Source organism: Sebastes umbrosus, chromosome 7 (genome assembly GCF_015220745.1).
Source record: "Sebastes umbrosus isolate fSebUmb1 chromosome 7, fSebUmb1.pri, whole genome shotgun sequence".
In the NCBI taxonomy this organism is placed as follows: Eukaryota; Metazoa; Chordata; class Actinopteri; order Perciformes; family Sebastidae; genus Sebastes; species Sebastes umbrosus.
In genome coordinates this window covers 4,624,685-4,651,200 of record NC_051275.1, presented here as the reverse complement: position 1 = coordinate 4,651,200, position 26,516 = coordinate 4,624,685, and the positions used below count along the sequence as shown (strand labels likewise).

General features: G+C 40.7%; 1 protein-coding gene across 1 annotated transcript in view; it reads left to right on the top strand.

Moving 5' to 3' along the window:
- The first annotated feature begins 706 nt into the window (after positions 1 to 706).
- Positions 707 to 26,516, top strand: part of gbe1b (glucan (1,4-alpha-), branching enzyme 1b) — a 99,888-nt gene continuing 74,078 nt past the window's right edge. Inside the window, exons 1-5 of the mRNA XM_037774866.1 lie at positions 707 to 1,042; positions 14,050 to 14,219; positions 18,774 to 18,889; positions 21,121 to 21,246; positions 22,865 to 23,000. Of these exons, the coding sequence (XP_037630794.1) occupies positions 945 to 1,042; positions 14,050 to 14,219; positions 18,774 to 18,889; positions 21,121 to 21,246; positions 22,865 to 23,000 (646 nt within the window). The 5' untranslated portion in view covers positions 707 to 944. The remainder of the gene's footprint in view (positions 1,043 to 14,049; positions 14,220 to 18,773; positions 18,890 to 21,120; positions 21,247 to 22,864; positions 23,001 to 26,516) is intronic.

The window sequence follows — 26,516 nt, the reverse complement described above, 5'->3', positions numbered from 1 at the left end:
ATATAGCCTACCTATTAATGCACCGATAATAAAAATCCAATGATATAATAATCTGAAATGGACCATTCTGCATAATGAGTACTATTACTTTTGGTACTTTAAGTCTATTCTGATAGTTTGTACTTTTACTTAAGTAAAATTTAGAATTTACTTGTAAGAGTATTTGTACACTGTGGCATTACTACTTTCACTCAAGTAAAGTATCCGAGTACTTCTTCAGCACTGTTTGTTGGTATTGTTACTGTTCTCATGCATTGCCTGGATAACCTGCTGCTGTAACACACTAAAGTACATCTATCTATCTATCTATCTATCTATACATCTATCTATCTATCTATACATCTACGGTATACATCTATACATCCTATATGTTAGTTTGATCTGACAGTGTTGCTAAAATAAAGGTCATGGTGTCACTGAAATCCTTAGGAATCATCCTTTATGACAATGAATATTCATAGAAAAAGCCCTGATATTATGGTCAGTATTTGTCGAGATCACAGATAAATCATTCTAGATCAATAGAGACATATTTACATGTTGCTACATCTCTATTATTTTTAGCAGGTAATTTTTTTTTTTACAACCTCAAAGTCAAGCAGACAAACCGCCTACAAAGCTGCACATCTGCATACAGATCCGAGTCCTGTTCATGTTCCCTCTGACGCGCCAGATGCTTCCTCTGCTGTCATCTTAAAGTTACACTGTATCCCAGCACCGCACGGCTCGGCTCGGCTCTCTCTCATCTCTGACCCGCTGGTAAACACAGCGTGTCGTGATGGGAAGGGCTTGGCACAAAGCAGCGTGGCACGTTGTTGTTGTCGGATACTAAAAACTCGCACACAGCCCGTCTGTCCTCTGTCTGACACTGACAGTGCGTCCGGCCAGCAGCAGCAGCAGCAGCAGCAGCAGTCGGTGCTCGATTGGTTCGGTCTGGAGTAACCATGGCAGAGTCAGAGGATAATGTTGCAATTCCTGAGTTCAGCTGCCTTCTCCAAATGGATCCCTTTCTCAAAGCGTACGAGCGGGACTTCAAGAGGAGGTAAAACACGGCTTAAACGGCGCTTTTGTGCACAGCTTGTCCCCGAAATGAGTCCCCGGTAAAGCGGGCAGAAGCCGCTTACGGTGGCTGTCGTGTCTTGAAATAAAAACACACAACTAACAGATAAAACGCGATGTTTGCATCCCATCAGACAGCCGCCCTCTGTAGGCAGGGTTGACATTAGTGGATGAATAGAGGTCGCTTTTCACTCTCATGCTCAGCAGCTAGCTAGCTCTGCTCTCTCTCTCTCTTCCTGCCTGCCTACAACACAGTGTTCAGTTTATGTAACATTAATGAACCGCTGACATTTTTATAAGACAAGTTAGTGAAGAAGGCAAAGTCGCGTCTCAACTTCCTGTGTTTGACAGTTCAAAAGAGGCATGCGTCAGGTGACGTGCACGTTACGTGGTGAGGTGGTGCGTTCAGGGTGCTTTGGGCTGATGCTGTCTGATCCTCTCTGTTGTGGTTTGGTGCTGCTGGAGCCGGTGTGGTCCAGCATCACAACACAGTCCTCTGCTTTCTGCGGGCCCTGGTCCTCATTAGAACGACTCTCCCTGCTCATTGTGTCTGGTTTGTTATCGAGGCATCAGTTCTCCCTAAAATGTGCTTTAGAATTGGATTAAACGCTTCCATCTCGGAGGAGGAGCAGCAGCAGCCTCCAGCAGCTGATTGGGTTGGTTTGTGTGCAGTGTGAGAGAGGCTCTGCTGCAAACACAAATAACCTCCCACATTAATTGACTTTATGCTGCACTCACATGCTGCATGATTTTACCCTTCAGCCTCGATTTGGCCTCCATACAAATTAATTATTAGGGTGGAAGTCTTAAGTAGCTGACTTTGTCTCTATGTGTGTGTGTGTGTAGTGATTGTGCAGTGTCTAGTGCATTTATTAATCTGGGATTATGTCCAGCACAAATTCCAATCACATTTTGTTTGTGCAGTTGCCAAAGTATGATGGTTGATGGTATCAAACTACATGTAGAAGTAGGCTCCAAGATTTTTATGACCAGACTAGAAATGTTTCCATGATGCATCCTCTCTTAATTGAGTCATATGGAGGCTATTTATACCACTTATGCACAAACCAAAGCGGAAAGTCCTGATAAATAATATAACAGCTTTGTTATTGTAATTGTCAATGAGAGCTGCACAGGATGTGAATGAACCAGAATGCTACTTCAGATGATAACTTATGTGATCAAAACACTTCTTGGACTGTAAAATAATAATAATTTTAATATAGATTTAAACACTTTTTATTCGGATTTGTAATTTATATTTTTGGGGAAATTGTCCTAGTTGTTTGTAACATGGTTTTGAGAGCATTACAGAGATGTGAGCTCACCAAATGTCTATAATGCATTATAATCTGTACATAGCACTGTTTTATCATAGTTATAAGCACTCATACATATTAATAATGCTTTATATCAAAAATCATAACACACTTTAAAGCATTGTATAATGACTTGTAAGGTCAAGTATCATAATACTTCACTCACTGACACAGACTTTTTTGCAAGGACTGTAGTGTATTAAAGTATAATTCCCATAGTTGTAATACATTATAATCTAAATGGTCATTTTTTTTTTTGCTTTAAGTAAAGTGAAAAAATATCATTAAACCTATGAAAGAACAACACACAAAACACTGTGAAGTAGTTTGTACTTTACTTAAAAAACAAGATTTAAACACTTTATATTCAGATTTGTCATTTATATTTTTTGCTAAATTGTCCTAGTTCCTTGTAACATGGTTTGTGGGCTCACCAAACATATTCACATGTCTATAGTGCATTATGATATGTTTATACTGTATAACTATATTATTATAGTAATTATAGTTATGAACACTCATAAATATTAATAATGCTTTATAACAATAATCATAGACTTATAAGGTCAAGTATCATAATACTTCACTCACTGACATTTCAAATTCAAAACCTTTCAATAGAATCAAGTTTAATTAACTAAACTGGAAGTTCATAAACATCTGTTTTGCTGATTAGTCATTACCATTATAAGGTCACCATTAGGCCTTGTTTATTCTCTGTCGCTTTTATCACCAAAAATATTACAGTGAATATTTATTATAGAGAGGATATTTGCTTATTATAGTGAACACTGAAACACATTTTAAATACAACTGTGCTTAAATTAGCGCAGCACCTTACAGAGACCTGGAAAGACCAGACATGTGTCCTTCAGTTGTCCTTGTGCCTATCTCCAAATGTAAATACAGACTGTGAGTCAATAGACAGTGCAGCTTTTTGTGTAATCTTCAGTTTTTGTTCATGTTTTTGGTTCTTGGTGCCTTTTTAATTGCAACGAGTTCTGGTTTTAACCTGATAAACAGACCGGACTGGGTGCACTTGACTGAGCAACACAATGTTCCAGTTAATAATAACTCAATCATGCATTCTTCTTTGAGAGGATCTTGTGGGCTCATCTCATGGAGAAAAGGCCATATGGCTCAGGCTCACTCAGTGACAGTGTATTTATTTAGCACAATTCTCCACCTCCTGTCAAATCAGCCTCACCTGCTGGATGTCTTTATAAAAAATGAGTGTAATGTTTTTTACTTACAAGCAGACAGCGATAATGATCTACAGCTCACATTGCTGCGGTAGCCGCTCGCTGTCGGGTCGTCCCCGTCGAGACTGGGCCTTCAAACTTTGCTTAGGGGCCATATTAGTTTAATCCATTTTCATTACCATGTCAGATCTTGTCTCTAATGTGGCAGGTAAAGGACCACCTGCTCTGTATTTGAAGCATGTGAGCGGGGCTCTAGTCTTGCAGCGAGATGAGCGTGTCGGTTCCATCTCAGACACAGCTTGGGATCGCCAGGCTTCACAGAGCCCCAGACGTGTCTCAAACACCTGTCGCGCTGATGAAACTCGCACGTAAATTATTTTACATATAGGGGCACTGCTGTGTGAAGGTTAATTCTTGATAAGCCCCTGGTGTCCTCAGGCCCAGAGGCCAAACGCCACGCCATGAACACAGGCATAGAAATCAAGAGCTTTCTCAGGCTGCAGCGTCACGCTGGGTCCCCTCGCCGAGCTGCACAGTGCTAAGAATTCAGCTGGCTTATCAGAAAGAGACCTATGACCACGCAGGCTGATTCTTTAGATTTCAGCGCCATGTCATGGCTCAAGGCTGCCCGCATCTTGTTGAACTTTGGTTGACACCAGATACAGCCGGTATGGACACACAGTTCAAATTATTCCAGCAGATTCTGCAGGCCTCCCATTCTAATGAGTCATTCCGTGGTTTGTGGGGCAGCTCCTATTTCATTTCATCAGGATGCTAGTTTCAGAATGAATGTGAAAACAAGCGTTGATGCAGCACACAGGTTACAGCCCCAGTGAGCGTTGCTCTGTTGACATGCTTCATTATTTACCCTTCCTGTTGCGCAAGTCTGCAGGAAGGGCTGCAAGGATTTTGCAGCTTGTGGCACCATGTATCTCCTAAATTGGACCAAATGAAAGTCGGGAGCATTGGGAGTGCTGCTTATTACGGCAAAGAGTTTTTGCAAAGATTTGAGTATGTCATCACAACTCATTTCAAAGTGAAAACACAGCAATAAGTCTTAGTTTTATGCTTGTGATGGTGATGCAATATATTTAAAGGAAAACCGATCATTGACTTTGAAGTGATGACTACAGATGCATGTGCTCTGACTGGAAAGTAACGAGCTAAAATACAGGAATTAAAGATAAGTGGAAAAAAGGGCAACTTACAGTTCCTTAATAGTTGATAGGAATTTGTATTATAACTAGGGCTCGATCTAGGTCAATCAATTACAATATTTAATTGTGATTAATCACATGATTGTCTATACTAAATTGCGATTAATCGCACATTTGTTTTATCTCTTCAAAATGTACCTTAAAGGGAGATTTGTCAAGTATTTAATAATCTTATCAACATTGGAGTGGACAAATATGCTTGCTTTATGCAAATATATGTATATATTTATTTTTGGAAATCAATTAACAACACCAAATAATGACATATATTGTCCAGAAACCCTCACAGGTACTGCATTTAGCATAAAAAATATGATCAAATCATAACATAGCAAACTGCAGCCCAACAGGCAACAACAGCTGTCAGTGTGTCAGTGTGCTGACTTGACTATGACTTGCCCCCAAACTGCATGTGATTATCATAAAGTGGGCATGTCTGTAAAGGGGAGACTCGTGGGTACCCTTAGAACCCATTTACATTCACATATCTTGAGGTCAGAGGTCATTGATACCAATGGATTCCTCAGGTTTTTCTAGTTTCATATGATGCCAGTATCTTCACTTTAAACCTGAGCCCGCGGCAACCTAAAAATCACAAGTTGCATTAATGCATTGAAGAAATTAGTGGCGGTGTTAAAACAAATTTGCGTTGGCGCGTTATTATACCACGTTAACTTTGACAGCCCTAATTATAACGAGTGAATGTTTTATGTACCTTCTTCAAAGGCAGCCTCGGCTGCATTTATTTTCCTGTCACCTTGCTTGAGGGTCAACAAAGGTATGAGGTTAGCGGGAAAGTTTAGCTTTCATCAATCAACCTCAATGTTCAGGTCCCCTTTTTAGCCTCATTAATGCACTTAGTCAAAGGAGGACATTAATGGCATTATTTGAAAGTGACCTTGCCGCCGGGCCGTGTGGAGGCCCCGTGGGCGAGCTGAGAACTGTAAGAGAGGAGCTTTTTTACTCCAGTGCTTGTGTTTCTCCAGGCTGCTGTAGACTGTCCTGACACCTCTGTGCTTCAGCTGTCACCATCAGTCATATACAATGCAACAGACCTGAACACTCACTCTAAATTTAGATGCCCGATTGTCTAACAGTGAGGGTATGAACAGGTTACAAAGTTCAGCTGCTCTGTAGAGAATTTGAAAACATGGATTATAATCACGACTAAAGCTTTTAAACTGCGACTGTAATTTAGTTGAGAACTCATCTAATACTGATGTTTAATAGTTTCAGTGCATATTTTTTTTTGACTGTGACTGTATATTATCCAGTTACAAACTCTGAGCCCCCCCAGAAATAGATGAGCCCTGCTTTATCTCCTTCTGTCAAATGCAGAGCTTTTTGTCTGAACAGTGAGAGGTCAGAACAATTCTTTGACTTGATTTCTCTGATCCATCCATTTGATTAATTGGGTCACTTTGAAACCACAACATTTCTAAAACTTTAGAATTTGCATACAGGTATTATGAATCTAGAATCTGCAGTGATCTTGAAAGCACTGTAGGACTCACTGTTGTTATCTTAACCACCAATAACCAAATGGTTTGGAGAATCAAAATTATTCTGTAAATCAAAACTGCTGTTAATAGTCTAGAATAAAGCCAGCCCAAAGATTCCTTTCACACACGACGAAGATGAAATTAACATTGTAGAAAAGGAAGCAAAAAATGTCCTTTTTTTGCTGAGGTTAGAGCGGCATCCAAATGAATTGGCTGAAATTGACCGGACTATATTCAGTGAACTCGTGTTGACCTCAGGAGCTCTGTGCAAATCAAAAGTTTGTTGAAACATAAAGTTTTACAGTTAGAGTTTCACATATTGGTGGTACTAGATGTGTTGTATTAACCGAAAACAGAAAACAACATATTACAGGTCGACTGTGACTTGTTTTAAATATTCAGTGATGCAACACCACCTCACTTTGTTTGCATCTAATGTCCAAAGTTTTATAGTTTCCCTCCAACATTGTGTCTGTACAGCTGGTTAACGTTAGACTATGTTCACTGTGGAGAAACTTACGGTAACACTTTCTATGACGCCCGTGTCTATAATTCATTATAAACTTATAATATGTTATATTCTGCTTATAGCACTGTATAATCATAGTAATAAGCATTCATAAATATTCATAATGCATAATAATAATAATCATAACACACTATAAAGCATTGTATAATGACTTATAAGGTCAAGTATCATAATAGTTAATCATTTTTGCAAGGACTATAGAGTATTATATTTCCCGTAGTTGTGATACATTATAATATTTTTTATAATGCCTTATAATGTGATTATAAGTTACTCTAAGTGGTCATTTAAGTAAAGTGGAAAAAATCATTAAATCTATGCCAGAACAACACACAAAACTTTGTAAAATATTTTTTGACTTTACTCAAAGTTAACAATGACCACTTAGAGTAATTTATAATCTCATTGTAATCCATCATAACACTGATTATAATGCATTATAATAAGATTATAATGTCAGTGAGTTACCAGCAATTATGAAGTATTGTGATACTTGACCTTATAAGTCATTATAAAATGCTTTATGATGTGTTATACTTCTGCTTATAAATCATTATTAATATTTATGAGTGCTTATAACTATAATTATACAGTTGTAATGCATTGTAAGTGTGTTTATAATGCATTATAGACATGGGTGTCATAGAACGTGTTACCAAACTTCTATATCGATGAAACAATGCAGGAATTATTGGATTATTTTTTATTCATTAAACTGTAAGACTGAATGTCTAATCAAGTCAAGATTTTGTTTAGCCAGTTTCACATTAAGGTTCTCAACCCAGGCTGATATGTTTTCTAAAAATCCAAGAAAAAACTCACCAAAATAAGCGATGCATATAACGTAAATGAGAACGAAACCTCTGGAAGACAATTCTGAGAGAGCTCCTGTTGGGGGTGAAATAGTTCTACCGGGGCCAGGCAGCAGAGCTTGGCTCTCCAACTTTTCTTCTTGGACTCTTTGTCTCCATATCATCCAGCCTGGACGTCACGCTGCTCTGCCCTTTCCTTCCTTCCCTCTCCAGCTCTGCCTCCTGTAGGGTTTCTTTGACCTCCTCTGTGGCCCTGGGGGAGGGAGACCTTCTCCTCCTGTTTCTGCAGATGATCGATCTTCTACAGCTTCTCCTCAAGTCAAGTCTCTCCAGCTGTTTCTGAGCCTCGTTTCTCTTATTCAGGAGAGCGTCCCCCAGCTGCTCTGCTATCTTGAGTACCCTCTGAGCCTCAGCTTTCTCATCAATGAGATCTTCACTAAACCACCTTCTCCAGCACCTCCCGAACCCTAGCTTTGATTTTTTAGGAGAGCTTTCGCTAACTGATTAACTTTCTCTTGTGACTTCTGAGCCTATATCTCTTCTCTTGTAGGTGAGCTTTCTCCATAGGTCCCACTTTCAGTGGCTTACTAGTCTTAGTCTCAACTCGTAAAAAGTTGTGTATCAACATGATCCAATTGGAAGCAACCAAAAAATGAAGAACAAGCATGTATTTTTAAGGAATATTCTTCGTTTTAAGGAATATTGGGTTAACTTTACTGTTTGAGAAGAAGCAGAAATGCATCCGACACTGACCTGAAGTGATTTGACAGAAGGTTGATGTCTGTCACTTCCAATTTAGCTGTGTGCAATAATATCTGTAAGTTTAATGTCTCAGTTGTACCATATGATATTTTCTCCAGTATCTCTATAGATAAAGAACAGTTATCCAAACCAAGAGATAAGAGAGCCAGGAGGACTGTAATCTGTCTCACATCTATAATCTCCTGCTGCTCTATTACCACTGAATAGGGGACACGACAAGACTCTTTTGTAATTTGTGGCTACAGGGATTAGTAGTGTCTCTCGCCGTGTACTACCTGACAATGAGCAGCAGAAACTGAAATATTGCTTTGTTCCTTTGAGAAGTGGTGATCAGTCTCTCTTCTTTCATAAAGTTCAGGCATGCATGATAACTGATCATTCAAGGTTGTGTATTTCATAAATCCGATCTGCTATAATGAACATTTTTACACTAACAATGGGTCACATGACTATGTGCATGTAACAGGAGACTTTCAGCGTGTTTGAGCTCACTGTTTTGGTTCCATGGCCGTTCTGTAACCTCACTCTTCTGATTCAGTCTGACTGCTGTCGTCAGTGTCATTTATAGCCACAGCAGGCAGCTATTTTCAGCAAAAAGCTCTGATAAACCCACTGTAGGCTTCCTGCCCAGCAGCTCCAAGAGGCAGACAGACACAGTTCGCGACAAGCTGGTGAGCACAGTGGAGCGTTTAGCAGCTAAAGAGCCAAATATTTCCTTCTGGAGTTGGCGGAGAGCAAAACAGAGCTAAAAGGGGAGCGAATGTTGACTCCAAATGAGTGATAATGTTGCTCCATGTCTGCTGGGTGTGTGAATAAGCAGTTGTTTGCTAACAAGTTCACCATATCAACGTGTGTTTACATCTTCCACTGCCCCCAAGTGGTCAAAAAAACAATTATTGCACTTTTCATTATTGATCGAGAATGCCAAGTACTAATGTATGCAGTCCATCACATTTAACTTTAATTCATGTTAAATACTATATGCATCCAACGCTCACCATATAGCAGCTCTTTAAGGAAACAGAAACTTTCCCTGCCCGGTGTTACACTGAAATTAGTCTCTCATGTGTTTAACTTGCAATTAGGAAATACATTTGAGGGCAGCTGAAGAGCAGCATCGTGTCAGGAACCATTGGATTCAGGGCTCTCATATCTTACTGACACTTAAGGAATATTTATATAATCTTAAAGCCCTTCAATTTGAACATTTCTGAAAATATTATATTTAGTGGTATTATCAGTAAAGACACTGGGACTGACAGAGATGCACACCAAACAAATGATAAACATGGCACAATCCCATAACAATCCTCCACATTTTGACTTCAAGTCGTAGCCAAAGTAAATGCTCCTCGACAAAAGATTAGAGCTGCGACAGTTGTCAACTATTAAAGGTGCTGTTGATAACATTCAGCCACTAGATGACTCATTCTCCCTCCCCTGTTCCATTGCATTCACTTCACAACAAGTCGTTGCCAGTTACTTACCGTCAGTCTCAGCCATTTACCCATTTTTTTCCACACTAACTGTTGACCCAGAGATACCACGTGATACCAACGTCGTTTTACTCTTGGCTCACAAGCCAACATTTTTAAAATGATTAATTCACAACCAAATAATTTTTTTCAGGAAAAGCCATACTTTTATTCGGCACATTTCTTAAAGCTCTGTGGATGTATTTTTTTGATGTATCTACTGTTACCAATAAGACCTTTAAATTAATCTCCAACTACTTTGATAATTGATTAATGGGTTTGAGTCATTTAAAAAAAAAAAAAAATTTATAGACCAAACTAATCGATTAATCGATAATGAAAATAATGTGTGGAGTTTGCATGTTCTCCCCATGTTAGCGTGGGTTTTCTCCGCAGTCTTCGGCTTCCTCCCACAGTCCAAACTGACTCTAAATGTCCCGTAGGTGTGAATGTGAGCGCGAATGGTGGTCTGTCTCTGTGTGTCAGCCCTGTGATGTGCTCCAGCCCCCCACCCCCGCGACCCCGAATGGGATAAGCGGTTACAGATAATGGATGGATGGATTATTACATTTGAGCCACATAAAGACTGTGTTTGAAGTGTCACTCAAAAACGCTTTTTTTATTGCTATTTGTTTGTGAACATGTACATCCGTTGGATGTAATTTTAGCTTAAATAGGTTGAGTGAGCTGGCAAAATTGCTTTCATAGCTTTCAAATTGCCTCATAACCTACTAAAAGTGATGGCTTTTAACTGAAGACAACAGTTATGAACTGAGCTCCAGTTCAAACATTGACTTGCCTTTATTAGGAAAAAAAGGCTTGCCATATACGTGATGAAATGGTCACACTCGGCTCTTTGCAGCTTGAGGGGGAGAGTGTTTTATGGCTAAATGTTGTCCTATGGATACCGAGTGCAGTCCCGTGCTATAGATATAGTCATAAACTGTAGAAAAACGGGTGGAAAGGTTAGAGATGTGGCACCAGTGCCAGTATGGAGTGACAACTTCATCAAAGTAAAATGTGTAGAGACAAGGGCACAGAGGACAGCGATGGTGCTCGCAGACAGCTTCTGTCCAATTATCAATAAGAGGAATATAAATCAAAGTTTTGATTTTGCCTCTACTGTAGCTTCTACTCTGTTAATGACTTCCTGGAATGAATTGTTTCTTTATAGGCGCACAATTCATTTGTGGTGTGTGGTCTCATCTCGCCTCCTTGCTGCAATCTCAAGTGGAAAACAGACACGAGAGATGTGCGCTGAATACTGCATCCATACCGGATTTTGGCTCCCTATTCCCACAGGTCCAACCTTCTGGGACTCACTTGTCATAATCATAGGCATGACTTTCATGCCTATTAATATTGTGGCAGTGGAGCTCTGCCCTCATGTGAATCTCCCCCCCCCCCCCCCCTTTGTCCTTCCTTTCAGCATATTCTTGAAATGGTGACAAAGTGGCGAAGGAGGCATGTGGCATCATTGGTTGGACTTTAAAGGTTTACATTTGGCAAGTACTGTCTGTATCCACTATGCTCAACACAGGGAGCAGCTGCTGAGAAATTGCGCTGTTACTTCAGCCCATCATCACTAGCCCCAGGGCATTCACAGGCCAGCCTGAGCTTGGCTCCGGGGCTATAGGGGAGAGAGTGCACTTAACTCAGCTGGCTGAAAGAGGCTTTCTGTACCGGGGGGAATCTGATATGGACACCAGCTGGCTGCAGGAACTTAAGTGAGATAAATTGCAAAGTAGTTAGTCTATCCTTCCCAGTTGAAGGTAACAGACAGCGGTTTATCTCTCAGGATACGCCCGTGGTCACACATTGTTGAGGGCACGAGGCCGGTTTCCATCCCGAGGTAGGACCTCGAAGAGATAGCGTTAGCATGGAAACATTAAGATGCAGCGCTTGCTACACAGCATGTGCTGCAATATTGCTTTAAATATGTGCAAACTATAAGAAACATTTTCATGCATACAATACACAACATTTAAACAGTTAAACTTATCTCAAAACCTGTCTTCTGGTTGGTGTTCACTTATTTAAAGCTGCAGTCGGTAACTTTGAGCAAATAGATAGTATAGTGTAGATAATCTGTGAAATAAATCATGTTCCTCTGTGTCCTCCTCTGCTCATAATGGCATTTGTAAGATGTCACCATGCCCAAACAAAAACAACCAATCAGAGCAGAGGAGTCTCTACAGCAGCTGTCAATCACTGCTCGCGAAACTCGATGGGTAGGCGGTGCTTGGTTTTGGCTCTGCTGTTCTCTACATGGCGGCCGAGTCACAAATTATCCTTTTAGAGCTAAACAGTGCACTACAAGATGTTTCTGAAAACATTTGAGGCGTGAAATAGGCCTTACAATAACAGAATATTGATTCATATTTGATCAGCGCTGCCTAATTTGACCGGAGTTTGTGAGTTTTGCGAGCAGTGTTTGAGACTCCTCTGCCCTGATTGGTTGTTTTCCTTCGAGCATGTTGAAGTCTTGCAAATGCCATTAGGAGCACGAGGAGGAGGCAGAGGAGGAGGAGGATTTTTTCACAGATTACCCGTCTCATGTACTACTGTCAGGATATAGTGACCGTTTTATACAAAAAAATTAACATATTTGCTCAAAGTTACCGACCGCAGCTTTAAGGGAACAGTGTGTAACATTTAGGGGGATCTATTGGCAGAAATGGAATATAATGTTAATAAGTATGTTTTCTTTAGTGTACAATCCCCTGATAATAAGAATTGTTGTGTTTTTGTTACCTTAGAATGAGCCGTTTATATCTACATAGGGAGCGGGTCCTCTCCACGGAGTCCACCATGTTGCACCGCCATGTTTCTACAGTAGCCCGGAACGGACAAACCAAACTCTGTTAACTTTTCCTGCTTGGGCTGGAGTCGATAACATTATTATCTCCTGTTGCCGCCGCTCTCTCTCTCTCTCTCTCTCTTACTTCACCACTCACTTCCCAACTACACACACACCCTACGCACTGGCTCTGCTCCAGATGGCTCTAGAGAGGGCCGTTGGCGTTTTTGCATCAACCACCGTAGCTCTCCAACACGCTTGGCGCACGGGAGAGGCTTCGGTTGGTTGCAATTTCCTCACCTAATCACTAGACACCACCAGATCCTACACACTGGACCTTTAATCTAAGACACAAAATCCCATTTTACAGGGACTGTTGGTAGAATAACAAGTATAGTATTTAATTAATTGGAAATGTTTGAAACAACATCATCATTAAAGTGCTTATTTATGTTTGTATTGTAGCTTGATTTATTGAGTTTAGAATGCCTGTTTCCATTAATCATTACTCAAAGAAAGAATTTGTATAGATCATTAGTAGTTGTATGCCTGCCTTAAAGGAAAACTCCACTGTAAAACGTCAAGCCATTTAAAAAAAAACAAAAAAACTGGGCAACCCGTTAAATTAAAGACTGTTAATTACACTGAAATGAGTGGAAATAATGAATTACTCAGTGAAATAGATTTTTGATTGTGCTGGAATGACATGTGAGTGTGACCAATGATTTTGAAAATTGCTTTCACACCACTAACTGTATTGTCAGAATAGTTGTTAATGGGTGATAAGTGATAACACTGACAGGCTACAATAGAGGGGCTGATGAATATCTTCCTCCCCAGTCATTTCAATTTGATGACTAGTTGTGTGCTGATATGTTGTGTGTACATCTTGTGTTGCCATGGTGAGTACTTACCAGAAGAAAAAAAGAGTTATATCATTATTTATTATTATAATTTCCACTGTATTATCCTTCCTGTGGAGTGCAGTAGCCGCAGTTTGGAAATGAAGACCGTGTTTGTTATATGTAAACTATTACAATACATGAATATTCCACAGTTAAATCAGGTTTTGTATCAAAAATAACTGAATTTAAACCTCAAATCCTGGACTCACTATATTTACACTGACTTCCAGCAGTCACACAGAGAGAAAGCTGGGGAAACAGTTGTCTCAGTTGCTACTGTTATTTCACTCTCCACCCACACGTAACAGCCAGACCAGAATGCAATTGATGTTCTTCGGGGGGTTGTCAGAAAGTAAATAAATTCAGCATCACTGATGATATACAACATTGTGTGCTTCCAACAGATTGTGTATCCACTGTATCCATTGAACTCATCCCGTTTTGTGTGTGCTCTCTGTGGTTTGAAGGTATGAACTCCTACAGAAGCAGCTTTTACAGCTGGAAGAGGCGGAAGGAGGCTTTGACCAGTTCACGCGCAGCTACAAGACCTTCGGTGTGCATCGACAGCCGGACAACAGCCTGATTTTTTTCGAGTGGGCTCCGGCGGCAGAGGCCCTTTTCCTCGCCGGTGACTTCAGTAAGTAGCCTGAGGTGAACTGTCGGCTCCTGAGCAACATGTCAGCCGTGTGATGTTCACGCTGTTTCCCTAAAGCTTCCACTGACTTTTATTATCTGCTCATTTATTATCTGCTCATGCATGTTCTGTGTTTAAAGGTTCCTACAGAATTCACCCAATATTGAGGAGAACATCCTGAAATTAAAGCTGAAACTCTGCGCTTTAAAGCAGCAGTAGGCAAGATTGGATAAAAAAAAGTTATTTTTATAAAACTCACTACATCGTGACAGTAGTGCATGCGACAGGAAATCTGAAAAAAATCATGCCTCTGTGTCCTCCGGTGCTCCTAATGGCATCTACAGGATTTCACAGACCGGAGGAAAACAACCAATCAGAGCCGAGCTGGAGCCTTGCAGGTCTCTGAGCAGCTGTCACCTCGCAAACTCCGATCAAACGGTCAAACTAGGCAGCGTGAGAAAATTTGTAACCCGGCAGCCATGTTGAGTTCAGTAGAGGAAATACCAAGCACCGCCCACCAGCCGGAGCAAACTTTCTCCTTTTACAGCTAAACAGTACACTACAAGATGTTTCTGAAAACATTTTATGTGAGAAATAGGCATTACAGTAACAGAATATTGATTCATATTTCAGTCTGTGAAATTTTGTAGATGAGATTAGGAGCACCGGAGGACACAGAGGCACATGATTTGTTTTTTCCAGATTATCTGTCTCATGCACTACTGTCAGGATATAGCGACCGTTTTATAAAAATAACATTTTTTATTCATATTTGCTCCATTTCTACCCACTGCAGCTTTAAGTAATGCTGGTATAAGTAGAACTACTCTGCATGCTGGTATGTAGTGGTGTATTTACGTCTCATCCCAGCGGTGGAACACCTCAAGTGATGCTATCTCTGCACTCAGAGCAGCTTCGGTTCATGTCCAGACTTTTGGCCTTTTGAAGCTCACAGCTGCACATCTTCAAAGAGGCGGCGCACAAATCACACTTTTAAGCAGAGTCCCTGCATGTTTCCGCTTCCGCTTAGTTCGCTTACAACTGGGACGACGGGGGGAGCTGCCGACAGATCCTCCTCTGCTCCTCATCTGAATCGATTGAATTTGATCGGTGTTCACGAGTGATTGACAGCTGCCTCCGCTGAATGAATGGCCAATAGGAACGCTCTCTCTCTGAATTGACCTGTGATTGGCCAAAGTCTCCCGTCACGGGCTTTAGATTTTTAAAGCCTGAAAACAGAGCCATGAGGAGGTGCAGAAGTCTAGTTATCTCTCAGAACACTTGAATAACAATATGTTGAAAGGTTATTATGGAACTTTTGCCCAATGATGCCAGAAACATTCTGCCTACTGCCGCTTTAACTTCCATAGTTATTGTTTGGACAAAATAGTGAGTCTTTTTTATTTGTTTTGACATGAATCATGCAGCAAACTGATAGATGAAAGTGTGCTTCATCCATAATAGCAATACATTTTCAATATTAAGTCAGATTACTGAAAAGGAAATGATACTTTACCGTAGAGTTACATCCACTGTTGGGACCCAAAAAGGACAAAGAGATTTCAGTGCTAACAGGAAGGTTGCATATCTTCACGGTGCATTAAATAAGAAATTTGACATTTCTGCACTCTCGAACACAAAGGGGCCAAAAATTAAGAAAAAGCGGAGAGAACGGCGGCACAAGGGTATCAGCCCTTTTGATCAACCAACCTGGGAGTAGGGGAATGTGGAAAATATTGATTACACAGGGTAAACTTGCATACCGAAGAGGGTTCTTTTGAATGTGGGAGTGTTTGTTAATATTTTAGTAGCTGGTTATTTCATCATCGCCTGCAAAGTTGTTGAGAGAGTGCAACCTCTGTGTGTGCACTGAAATCTCTTATTCCCTCCGGTCCCAACTTTCAAAGTAATTTCAGGTTAATAGTCTTTTGAGTGTTATTTTCACTTAATGTTGGCTGTGAAAATGCAGCAAGATTATTTATTTTTTGTCATCATTAAGAAGATTAAATGAGACTTGCTCTCATCTATCAAATAGATATACAAGGCAATACAAGCTCTCAGTGTCATTTTCTTTCTTTTATCAAATATATTAATGCATCTATTACACACGCCAGGAGTAATATATTACTCTCAATGGACAAACAAAAAAATGTAATAATAGAAAATAATGAATAACAAGAAGGATGGTGAAAGAATTCCAACCTTTGCACATAACTCAGATACCACGGCAACAAACACTTGTCTCCGTGCCATTCTGAAGTGACACCCTGCGGGTCATGATAAAGGAAAGCAAATGCTAATAGTAATACCTTCAGATTGATACTGTGCGCAAAAGCGGAGATTTGTCAATTTGTTTATTGTCCCTACACATTTTTCGTGCTAGTTAGTTCTGTTGCTGCCGTTCGCTCTTCCCATATTTCCCCCGCTCCTTTCCCCTTTTTTTAATTATCTTCCCAGGACCTTGGGCAGCAGCTCAATTCCAACATTCAATTCTGTGAGAGATTACATTTTGACACGGCTCAGTCATATTATTTGATTTCAATTTCATAGTAAATGTGGAAACAGCCCAGCAGCCCTAGTCATGAATATGGTGCAGGTTGGATGCATAATGCACTGTGTTTTTTTTTTAGAGCAGTTTAAGCAAAGGGAGATAAATAAATTGTGAAAAAAAAAAAAAAATGTGCCTTGGCCTGCCCTGCCTGTGAAAAGTGCTGGTGTTGTGCCCGGTCACTTCTGGAGCATCTCCTATGATTAATTTTCTACCCTGCCGTTGTTTTTGCTCATGAATAGCAAACAGATATGGATTACTGAATAAAAACGACATCCTAAATTGACACGCCAAGGTGGCTGCTTTGTGTCCTGATACGTTCCTGTCAGTCAATGACAATTGGTAATGTGGCATCAGCAGGTTGTGAACGTAACGCCTCTCTGTTGTTCCCTCAGAGATGTAATTCAATGAGCAGTGAAGTGGTATTTTATCAGGGGGTTTTTTTCTTTTAGATGACTGAGCCTGCTGCTTTACTCACTGTTGCAAAAGTCACAGGATACAAGCGAGCGGTGCGAAAACAACAAGAAGGAGTTATGAATTATGAGAGAGAGAGATTGTGATCACTTCATACCAAGAGAGTAGGGCTGCACAATTAATCGAATATTGATCGCGATCACGATTTTGGCTTCCTACAATTGAATGGACGTGATCGACTGCGATATTGACGTTTAAAATGCTCCGCTCATAGAAAACTCTGCTGCATAAATGAAGCGTTTCCTAAACTAACAGCTAGAGATGAACCGTCAGTCAGCAGCCGATCGAAGCCGGACGTTTTCAGCAGTCTCATATATCCGATTTTTACCGCCACCACATGATGGTTTTACGTCGGCACACAGCGGCACAGACGGTAACGTCAGACAAACACACACGCAACATGTCGTTGGTGTGGAAGTTCTTCAGTGTGAGTGAAGAAGACATAAAGCTGCAATTTGTCACAACTGCAAGTCCAAAATAAGCCGTGGAGGAACAACCTTAAAAACATTTGGAACAACTAGCTTAATCAGACACTTATGTAAGGGATAATGTAAAGCGAGCCAGTCATTGTTGTGAAAGAAACCCCGACTCGGAGCGGAGAGCGAAGGGGTTTCTTTCACAACAATGACCCGCTAGCTGTACATTATCCCGCTTATTACACGGCTACTCACTTAAGAAATCAATAATTTGACACAAAAACGGTCCGCCAGAATCCGACATCAGAACTGCGCCCATAGCAACGGTCTGTTATAAAGAAATAACAGACTGCAGAAAACTGTGATTGACCAATCAGAATCGAGTATTCAACAACGCCGGGTAATAATAGATAGTTAATCATTCCCATGATGCTGCTCAGAGTAATCGCGTAAAGTAATCATTGTCTGCCTTTAACAGAAGGTCCATTGAGCTACATTATGGTGTGTTCACTCTGCTCAGTAAAAATGAGTGTTGGGCGATGGTATATTATAACGCTATCATGATGCGTTCAAATGTAATCTTGTAAAATGTAGTTTTTGGCGAGAAACTTCAATAAATCCAGTTGTTTGAAGGAGATGTTTTCACACCAATATAAAATAGATATTAGAGAGGGAATTATGACCTGTTTAACTTCCTAACACTAGCTCTAGCAGCTTATGATATACATTATAATTATTTCCTATTCATTTGAATTGTGTGTTTTTATGCAAATAACCACTATAGATGACAATAACAAAAAGGGTAACATTTAGAATTTTTGACGGTTACAATGTAGCACAATATGGAAATTAAAGCAATGCTCTGTTTATTTAAATGCAAAATTGCAGTAAAATTATTTTGTCCTTAAAATTGACGAATAATCGTGATTATCATTTTGGCCACAATCGTGCAGCCTTACAAGAGAGATTCATGTACCCACTCGGGCCGCTCTGTCATCGGCATCATCTATGATCACGTGGCTTTCTTTGATCAGTAATCAGTATGATGTGTGTTCAGTATGTCCGTGTTGTAAACTAATTAATGTGATGTGATGAAATCCTCGCTGTGTTCCCCTATAGATGGCTGGGACAAATTCTCCCACCCCTACACCAAGAAAGAATTCGGCAAGTGGGAGCTGATTATTCCGCCCAAGCATGACAAGTCTCCAGCTGTGGATCATAACACCAGACTCAAGGTAGACAACAGAACATCTTCATGGCTATTGTCACGCCCTCAGTGGGTGTCATCTCGCCGCCGCGGTACGGGACGTGTCGCTGCAACGTGCGAGGGAGATCCCCTGTCATGTGTGGTGTCTTATGAACCGAATGAAAAACCTGGCATGTCGCCGTCAACAACATGTCACACTCGCAGCGCGCAGGAGGGAGGTGACTGTATGTACACAATCTGCACAGTGGAGGGTAGATACACCTGATGAGACCGACTGACGGCTCTTATTCCAGCTCCTGTCTGCGGCGGGTATCCCTCAGGATATTTGTGCTGTGTTTGTCTGTGCAAAACACGCCACATGATTGGTTTTTAGCCCTGGTAAATAATTCATCAGGGTTAAATGCAAAAGACGCACCTCCCATTATGCATTGTCTCCCAAGCAAACAGCATGGATGAGAAATAATCCTGAAATGAGATGCCAGGCGTGGAATGGATGGCATCGCGGCGCCACTCTCCTTGGGACCGGGTCATCGCTGGCACACTCCCGCGCCCCGGACAGGCTGCCCGGCTCCCATTGTCAGCGGAGGTCAGTCTAAGGACGATAAGAAGCAGATGGAAAAGCTGGCACCTGGCCTTTCCTTGTGCACCCCCGCTGCCTGTGAATGGCTGTCTTGCTGTGAGCTCCACTTTAGAATTAGTTCCACAGCACTCCCTCGTGGAAGCACAAGCCTAGCTCCAATCACTCTCATGTAGAGCAGCTTGCCCTTCTATCCCCTTTGTTCAGAGCCCAATTTGTCTCCATAAACAAGCCTTTTGTGGGTACAGTATTTACAATGAGCTCTGTATGTATGCAAGAAGAGAAGTGAAACGGAGGTGTTATTATCAGCGATCAAACGCCCACTTTTTTATCCACACTTAACTTCTCGCATATTGCCCGGCTCTTATAGTTGTTTTTCCTGCTCATGCACCCCCTCACCCAGCAGTCAGATTTGCCTTTAATATTCCTAATGCTGGCCAATTTGTCTGAAGGACCACCGCTCTGTCAGGCTTTATGCCAGTCCATTTATCCAACTATCTTTTCCTAATCCTATAAACTGTGAAGCATGTCATAAGGGGAGCCAGGCAGCTAACCCCTAGGTGGCCTGGCCATAATGAAAAAACCCCAGAGGGGGGTCTGGCCAACGGCTCGCAGGCAGGTGGCATTGGAACAGTCATTACTTCACAACAGTAGCCAGAATTAGTTGGGTTCTAATGCCCGTTCCTGCAGGGGACCAAACAGGGCGAGCACATACTGTGGGTAACACTACAGGATCGATTTCTTGGTGGGCTTCTCACGCTGGCTTTCTCCTTTCTTATTTGACTGATGGAGGCAAAGTAACTTTTCAGTTAGATTTCCAAACTATACTTATTTGACCCCCTTCCGATCCTGAATTGCAGACATAATAGATGAGAGGCAAAAGGATAATGATTTAGATTTCCTATTTTTCTAAATTGCTCCCTGGCTCAAATCCCCTCTCAAGATGGGCAAGCGAGTGGCTGTGTTAAAGCCCACAGAGGAGTCGCACAAAAATAAAACACAGGATAATTACCATTGAATCCAGATTCACCACAACAAGTATCCTGGTCAATACTGCAGCCTTTTTTGTCCTGCATCTCCAGTGCTCTCCGGGAGCACAGTATAATAGGTTTAAAGCTGTGAGTTTTGCATTGGAGAGCAGGGGGGTGGTTTTCATGTTGACACGTTGAAAAATGTTTGGTTTATTGGTTGAACAATCTGCACCATCTTTTCTGTGTAATGGATGGGGAGCAACAGCACACTTTTATGATGTGCGCATTTCATGGCTGGAAGATGTAAATAAATGCTGACTTTAAACCCGCATACGTCCGGTCGGTGACAGAAACACGCAGGAGTCACAGAGGAACTTGAAGCCTCCGTTGATTTGTGGCCAAGCCTCTCTAACTACATGACCGTTATTTCTGGCAAATTCTTTTCCCTCTTTTTTGCAATGACGTTTTCACTTTTGCAGCACTTTTTTCCACTTTACATCAGTCTGAATACTATCATTCTTTATTCCTCCTTCTTGTAAGTTTTTAACTGTGATTTCCAGCGCTATTATGTGTACCATGTAGTCTGTACTCTGTCTGCTTATGTGTCCCCTTCCTCTCAGCTTATGTAAAATGTCTGTCGTGTCCCCTCTCTATGTCGTTGTTTAAGTGCCCTTGCTATAACATAACACTCATTTGTCATTTTTTTCCCAGGTGGTAGTTCACACCAAGGATGGTGAGCGGCTGTACCGGATCTCGCCCTGGGCAAAGTATGTAAACATGGAGGAGAAAGCTGTCGTCCTTGACTGGGTTCACTGGGATCCCCCTCAGCCCTACACTGTAAGTTATTATTGTAATGTTTTATTTAAAAAAAAAAAAAAAATCAGTGTTTACTTAATATTTTTTATTTATATTTTTATTGATTTATTTGTCGATTTTTATTTAAAAAGGGGTAATACAAAAAAACAACAATGCAAAAATCTTGGTGAAAATTGGATTTGAAAAAAACCAAACACCAATGTAGTGCAATTGTTCATAAACAGACTGGTATATTTTTATGCCTCCGCGCCGGCGATGGTCGGTTGTCCGTACGTACGTCCGTACATCTTTACGCCCATCCGGTCCAATCTTCAATTGGACCAATTTCTTCAAATTTGGCACAAACATCCATTTGGGCTCAAAGATGAACTGATTAGATTTTGGTGGTCAAAGGTCAAGGTCACTGTGACCTCATGTCCGTCCCACTCCCATGAATGCAATATCTCAGGAATACCTTGAAGGAATTTCTTCAAATTTGGCACAAACATCCACTTGAACTCAAGGATGAACTGATGAGAATTTGGTTCTCAAAGGTCAAGGTCACCAGGACCTTACAAAACATGTTTTTGGCCATAACTCAAGAATTCATATACTAATTAAGACAATTTCACACAAATGTCTAATATGATCAAATGTTGACATTTTGCATGTAAACTACAACTCGACTGGTTGGCGGAGGCATAAAACCGCGAGGTGGTAATTGTAGTTCTTCATGTTTTGTTACTTGAAACATTTCTGAGTTGCCAACAAGAGGACATTATTTAATGTAAATAGCGATGATGTGTTTTTCTGCAGCAGCAAATGCAACAAATTAAAAAAAATAAAATAAAAAATAGTTTTTAATTCCACAGAAGGTCAAATTTAGGAGAAAAACAGTTTAAACTGATCAGATTCCTTTCTTTGTGTGAAAACATTGAGGCTTCATTTTAAAAACCTCATCACAACGTTCTTGTTTTGAAGGTTAAAAAGATTAAATAGATTAAAAAGAAAATGTTTTATCGAGCTAATCTCCTCCTGTTATGTCACTAGATTGACCGTACGCTGGGTTTGCTCGGTGTCCTTCCATCGCTGCTTTGATTTCTTGCAGCGTGAAACGTTCAGTTCCAGTTGAAATCAGCCTAACATCTCATGTCCACAGCTACTGTGGCCATTCTTAATGTAGGTGCTTGATGCTGAGAGGTGAATATGTCTCAATGCTACTTGACGCCCTCAGCACAAGTGTGCACAAGCAGAACAATGAGAGGCTATTAAAGACCACCTTGCTTTCTTTATCGCAGCGTTTTAATTAGAGGAGCCCTCTCACTGGCAGTACATTCGCTTTATTTACAAGTGGTTCAATCATGTACTTCAAATAGTGGGTTCATAAGGCCTGGTGGGTAGCCATCAGGAAATTTGTTCTACGTATGAAACAAATCCCTTTCCCATTGTGTAACTCAGACAGTGTGAATCATAGATCTGTTAACATTGAATATGTGCAGAACCATTATGTGCCTCATATTGATGCAGAGACCCACAAAACCCACACTGTCTTTGACCTCGCGGCTCATAATTACTCACCAAATATACTGTATTTTTTTTGTGTGCAATTTGAAGGAAAAAGCGCTTTCATGATTCTGTCTAATTTTGTTTTCCTCTCCAGCAAGTCCACCCTCGGCCAAAGAAGCCCACGAGCCTGAGAATATACGAGGCCCACGTGGGCATCGCTTCACCTGAGGCGAAGGTCGCCTCATACACCAACTTCACGACCAACGTGCTGCCTCGTATAAAAGACCTGGGTAAGACATGAGATTATTCTCTTCCCTTTTGGCATCCCTCTTATTTCGTTCAGCTGCTCAAGTCCGTAAAAAAGTGCACAGCAATCATCCCGCTGTGATCCTCCTCGTCTAAGTGTCAGTGAGAGCTTTTGTTGACTCAACTTGAGAACATTTTGTATCTTCTCCAGCCGAGAGCAGAGAGGAAGCGAAGCATTGAGGTGCCGTTTGTGTATCCCTCCCTACGCATCAAATCAGAGCCAGAGATGTGGTTGGAAAAACACTAGTTGAGGGGTTCGAGAGCCATTTTTTGTAAGTGCCAGTGTCCTGTGCCATCTCTGTCAACACTGGTCCAGCAGCAGTGTTTTCAGTGGCAGGCCTGTTTCTCTCCCTCTGCACACAGCCACATCAGCAAGTCAACATCCTGTTTACTGGCATGACCTGAAGGGATCACTGACCGCTGGACAGTGTTTTGTAAAGAGGGCTCCACAGCACTAGTCACACAGCACACAGCAGTGATGGCTCCAAAACGGATAACTTCTTTCCATTTTGACCTTGACTCCCACAGCCATCTTCCTGCATGCTGTAGTAAAACAAACAGCATATACAGACTTGTATTTCGGGCCAGATGATACCTCCTCACACTTATAGCATCATAAATTGTCACTATTAGTTTGACATCAGTAAATTCAACAGTATTTTCTATACAGCATGATGCTGACTCACTTCTGATTTGTTTGTCCTGATTAATTCAGTACGACCCTCAGAGGTTTGGGGCGTCTGGACTCGACTGTGGGCTTATTGATCGGTTGAAACTCTGGTTAAATGTCACTGGCTGTTGCAGCTCTTCTCAGTTTAACTATGTAGGATTTAGACAATTTATTTATTGAATATTGTCATATGAGTCAACTTGGTAAAAGAGTCACAATGTGTGTATGTCAATGAATTCAGTTTGGCCGAGCCTTACTTACTTGAATATGTATAAACAGAGAGCGTGTTGTTTTTCCATAGGCTACTATTCATTAGGTGACTGTGACTATTAATGCTACTTTAAACATTTTCCTTCAGACGATATTTATCTCATCTTTGTGAAATTAGTAGAGCAGACAGCAGAGTGATAAAAGACTTGAAATGAGCTTGAAATTATGTTTGAATTGGAATTTTGGCAGGATTCAGACTTTTTTTCTCCTATTTTATAAAATAAATAAAGAGGCAAATAACTCTGCTTGAGAAATGGTTTGCAAAATTGAATTAATTCATTATTAATTAAATTGAAAATGTTCAGTACTATTGAGTGTAAATATGATTTTAGCCTTAACCTGCCTGTTGCAAATTGTATTTATTTTAATTTGCCTTAAAAAATGTTCTACTGTATTTCTAGTTGGTCTCTTGAAAATTCATCAAACACAGCATAATGGTCCAGTCTAGAGACTCAATTGTAAACACTTATCCTGATGTTTTTTTTTATTTTTTATTTAAAAAATTAGGGCTGTTAATCGATCAAAATATTTAATCGCGATTAATCGCATGATTGTCCATAGTTAATCGTGATTAATCACACATTTTGTATCTGTTCAAAATGTACCTTAAAGGGTGATTTGTTATGTATTTAATACTCTTATCAACATGGGAGTGGACAGATATTGTGCTTTATGCAAATATTTGTATATATTTGTTATTAAACATACTATTAACAACACAAAACAATGACAAATATATTCCAGAAACCCTCACAGGTACTGCATTTAGCATAAAAATATGCTCAAATCATAACATGGCAAACTGCAGCCCAACAGGCAACAACAGCTGTCAGTGTGTCAGTGTGCTGACTTGACTATGACTCGCACAGACCTGCATGTGATTATCATAAAGTGGGCATGTGTGTAAAGGGGAGACTCGTGGGTACCCATAGAACCCATTTACATTCACATATCTTGAGGTCAGAGGTCAAGGGACCCCTTTGAAAATGGCCATGACAGTTTTTACTAGCGTTATTTAACCTCCTTTTACGACAAGCTAGTATGACATGATTGGTACCTATGGATTCCTTAGATTTTCTAGTTTCATATGATGCCTGCTGCAACCTCCGATAGATCGATTGGGGTAATTGCGTTAAAGAATTCAGTGGCGTTAAAACAAATTTGCTTTAACGTGTTATTATGACGTTAACTTTGCCAGCCCTAATGTAAACATACTCTAGTAGAAACCCAAAATACAAGTATGAACCTGAATGAGCAGGTCTCCCTTTAACATTTAATTTTCAACAATGAATTTTGAACAAATGCTACATCTTTTAACCTTCATTACTCCATTTCAGGACAGGAGGATGGTGTCCATATTGCTGCTATGATTAGCTATGATGAAGATTAGTTGTACTCTAAAGAAATATCAATAAATGTGCTTTGATTTGTGACCAGCGTCTCGCGTGTTCTCATTACACGTGTGACTCATTAACTGCGATGTGCGATTCATTTTCATAATAACGTGAATTATAATAAAGAGCTAGATTCAAACTGATTTTAACCTTAATGAACAGATCCCTGTCTTGGTTTGCAGTCCGGCTCAGATGAGATGTGGCATTATTTTTGCATTCAAATGCAGCCTGCTGCACTGACATTATTAAAAGGCACAGATATGACTGGCACAGCGAACCAGGAGCAATCAGATAAATGCTGCTTCCTTGCTTGTGTCATCCTGTTTAGTGGGAAAGGAAACTGCCAGAGTAAATGCTGTCAAAGAATCTACCTGCAGCAGCTGAGGGAATCTGCACAATAGGATCCTTCAGGAGGCTAAACTCCAGCGTCTCTAGTGACGACTGCCTTTGCCTGCCATTTCATTTTCTTGACTGTGGAGAGAGTGTATATATAAATATAAAAAAGAGAAACTTCCTCTCACCCCAGTGCTTTGTCACAACCCTTCAGAAGCCAAAGGTTTTTTTTTCTCTCTCTCTCTCTCTCTCTCTCTCTCTCTCTCTTGCTCTCTCTCTCTAGCCTGAAAAGAAGCTGCGATATAAATAAATAAATGTGCTCCACACAACAGTGAAAAACCGCAGGGCCTCCCTCTGGAGTGCTCAGTGGCAGTTTAAAAGCCTGTTGTTCTCTTATTCATAGAAGCCGTTTCCGTACGACGTTTTGAAATGTTGTACATGACCTCCTGACTCTGATAGCTGGTGTTTCCCTGTAGCCGCAGCTTGTCTTTAGGATGCCAGAGCTTGTGTCACAAAGGAAATGCCTGGAGCTCACATATACAGTATGACTGACACGGGTCAAATAGTATTAAGTCCTAATGTTCCCACATGCTCGCTGTACCACATTAATGCAGCACAAACACATCACAACAGTAGAGACTATTTCAGATGAACGTTTTCAGTATTCAAAAACTTGTTTTATCCTCTTTGGTCCAACCAGCCCCACACATCAATAAGAGATATTAACATTTTTAATTGATGTTTGGAATGATGATCTAAGCAGTTGGTGTTATATTAAGAGGAATCGTAAGAAAAGAGGAGATGACAAGAATATTATTCCCTCCAGTTACTGC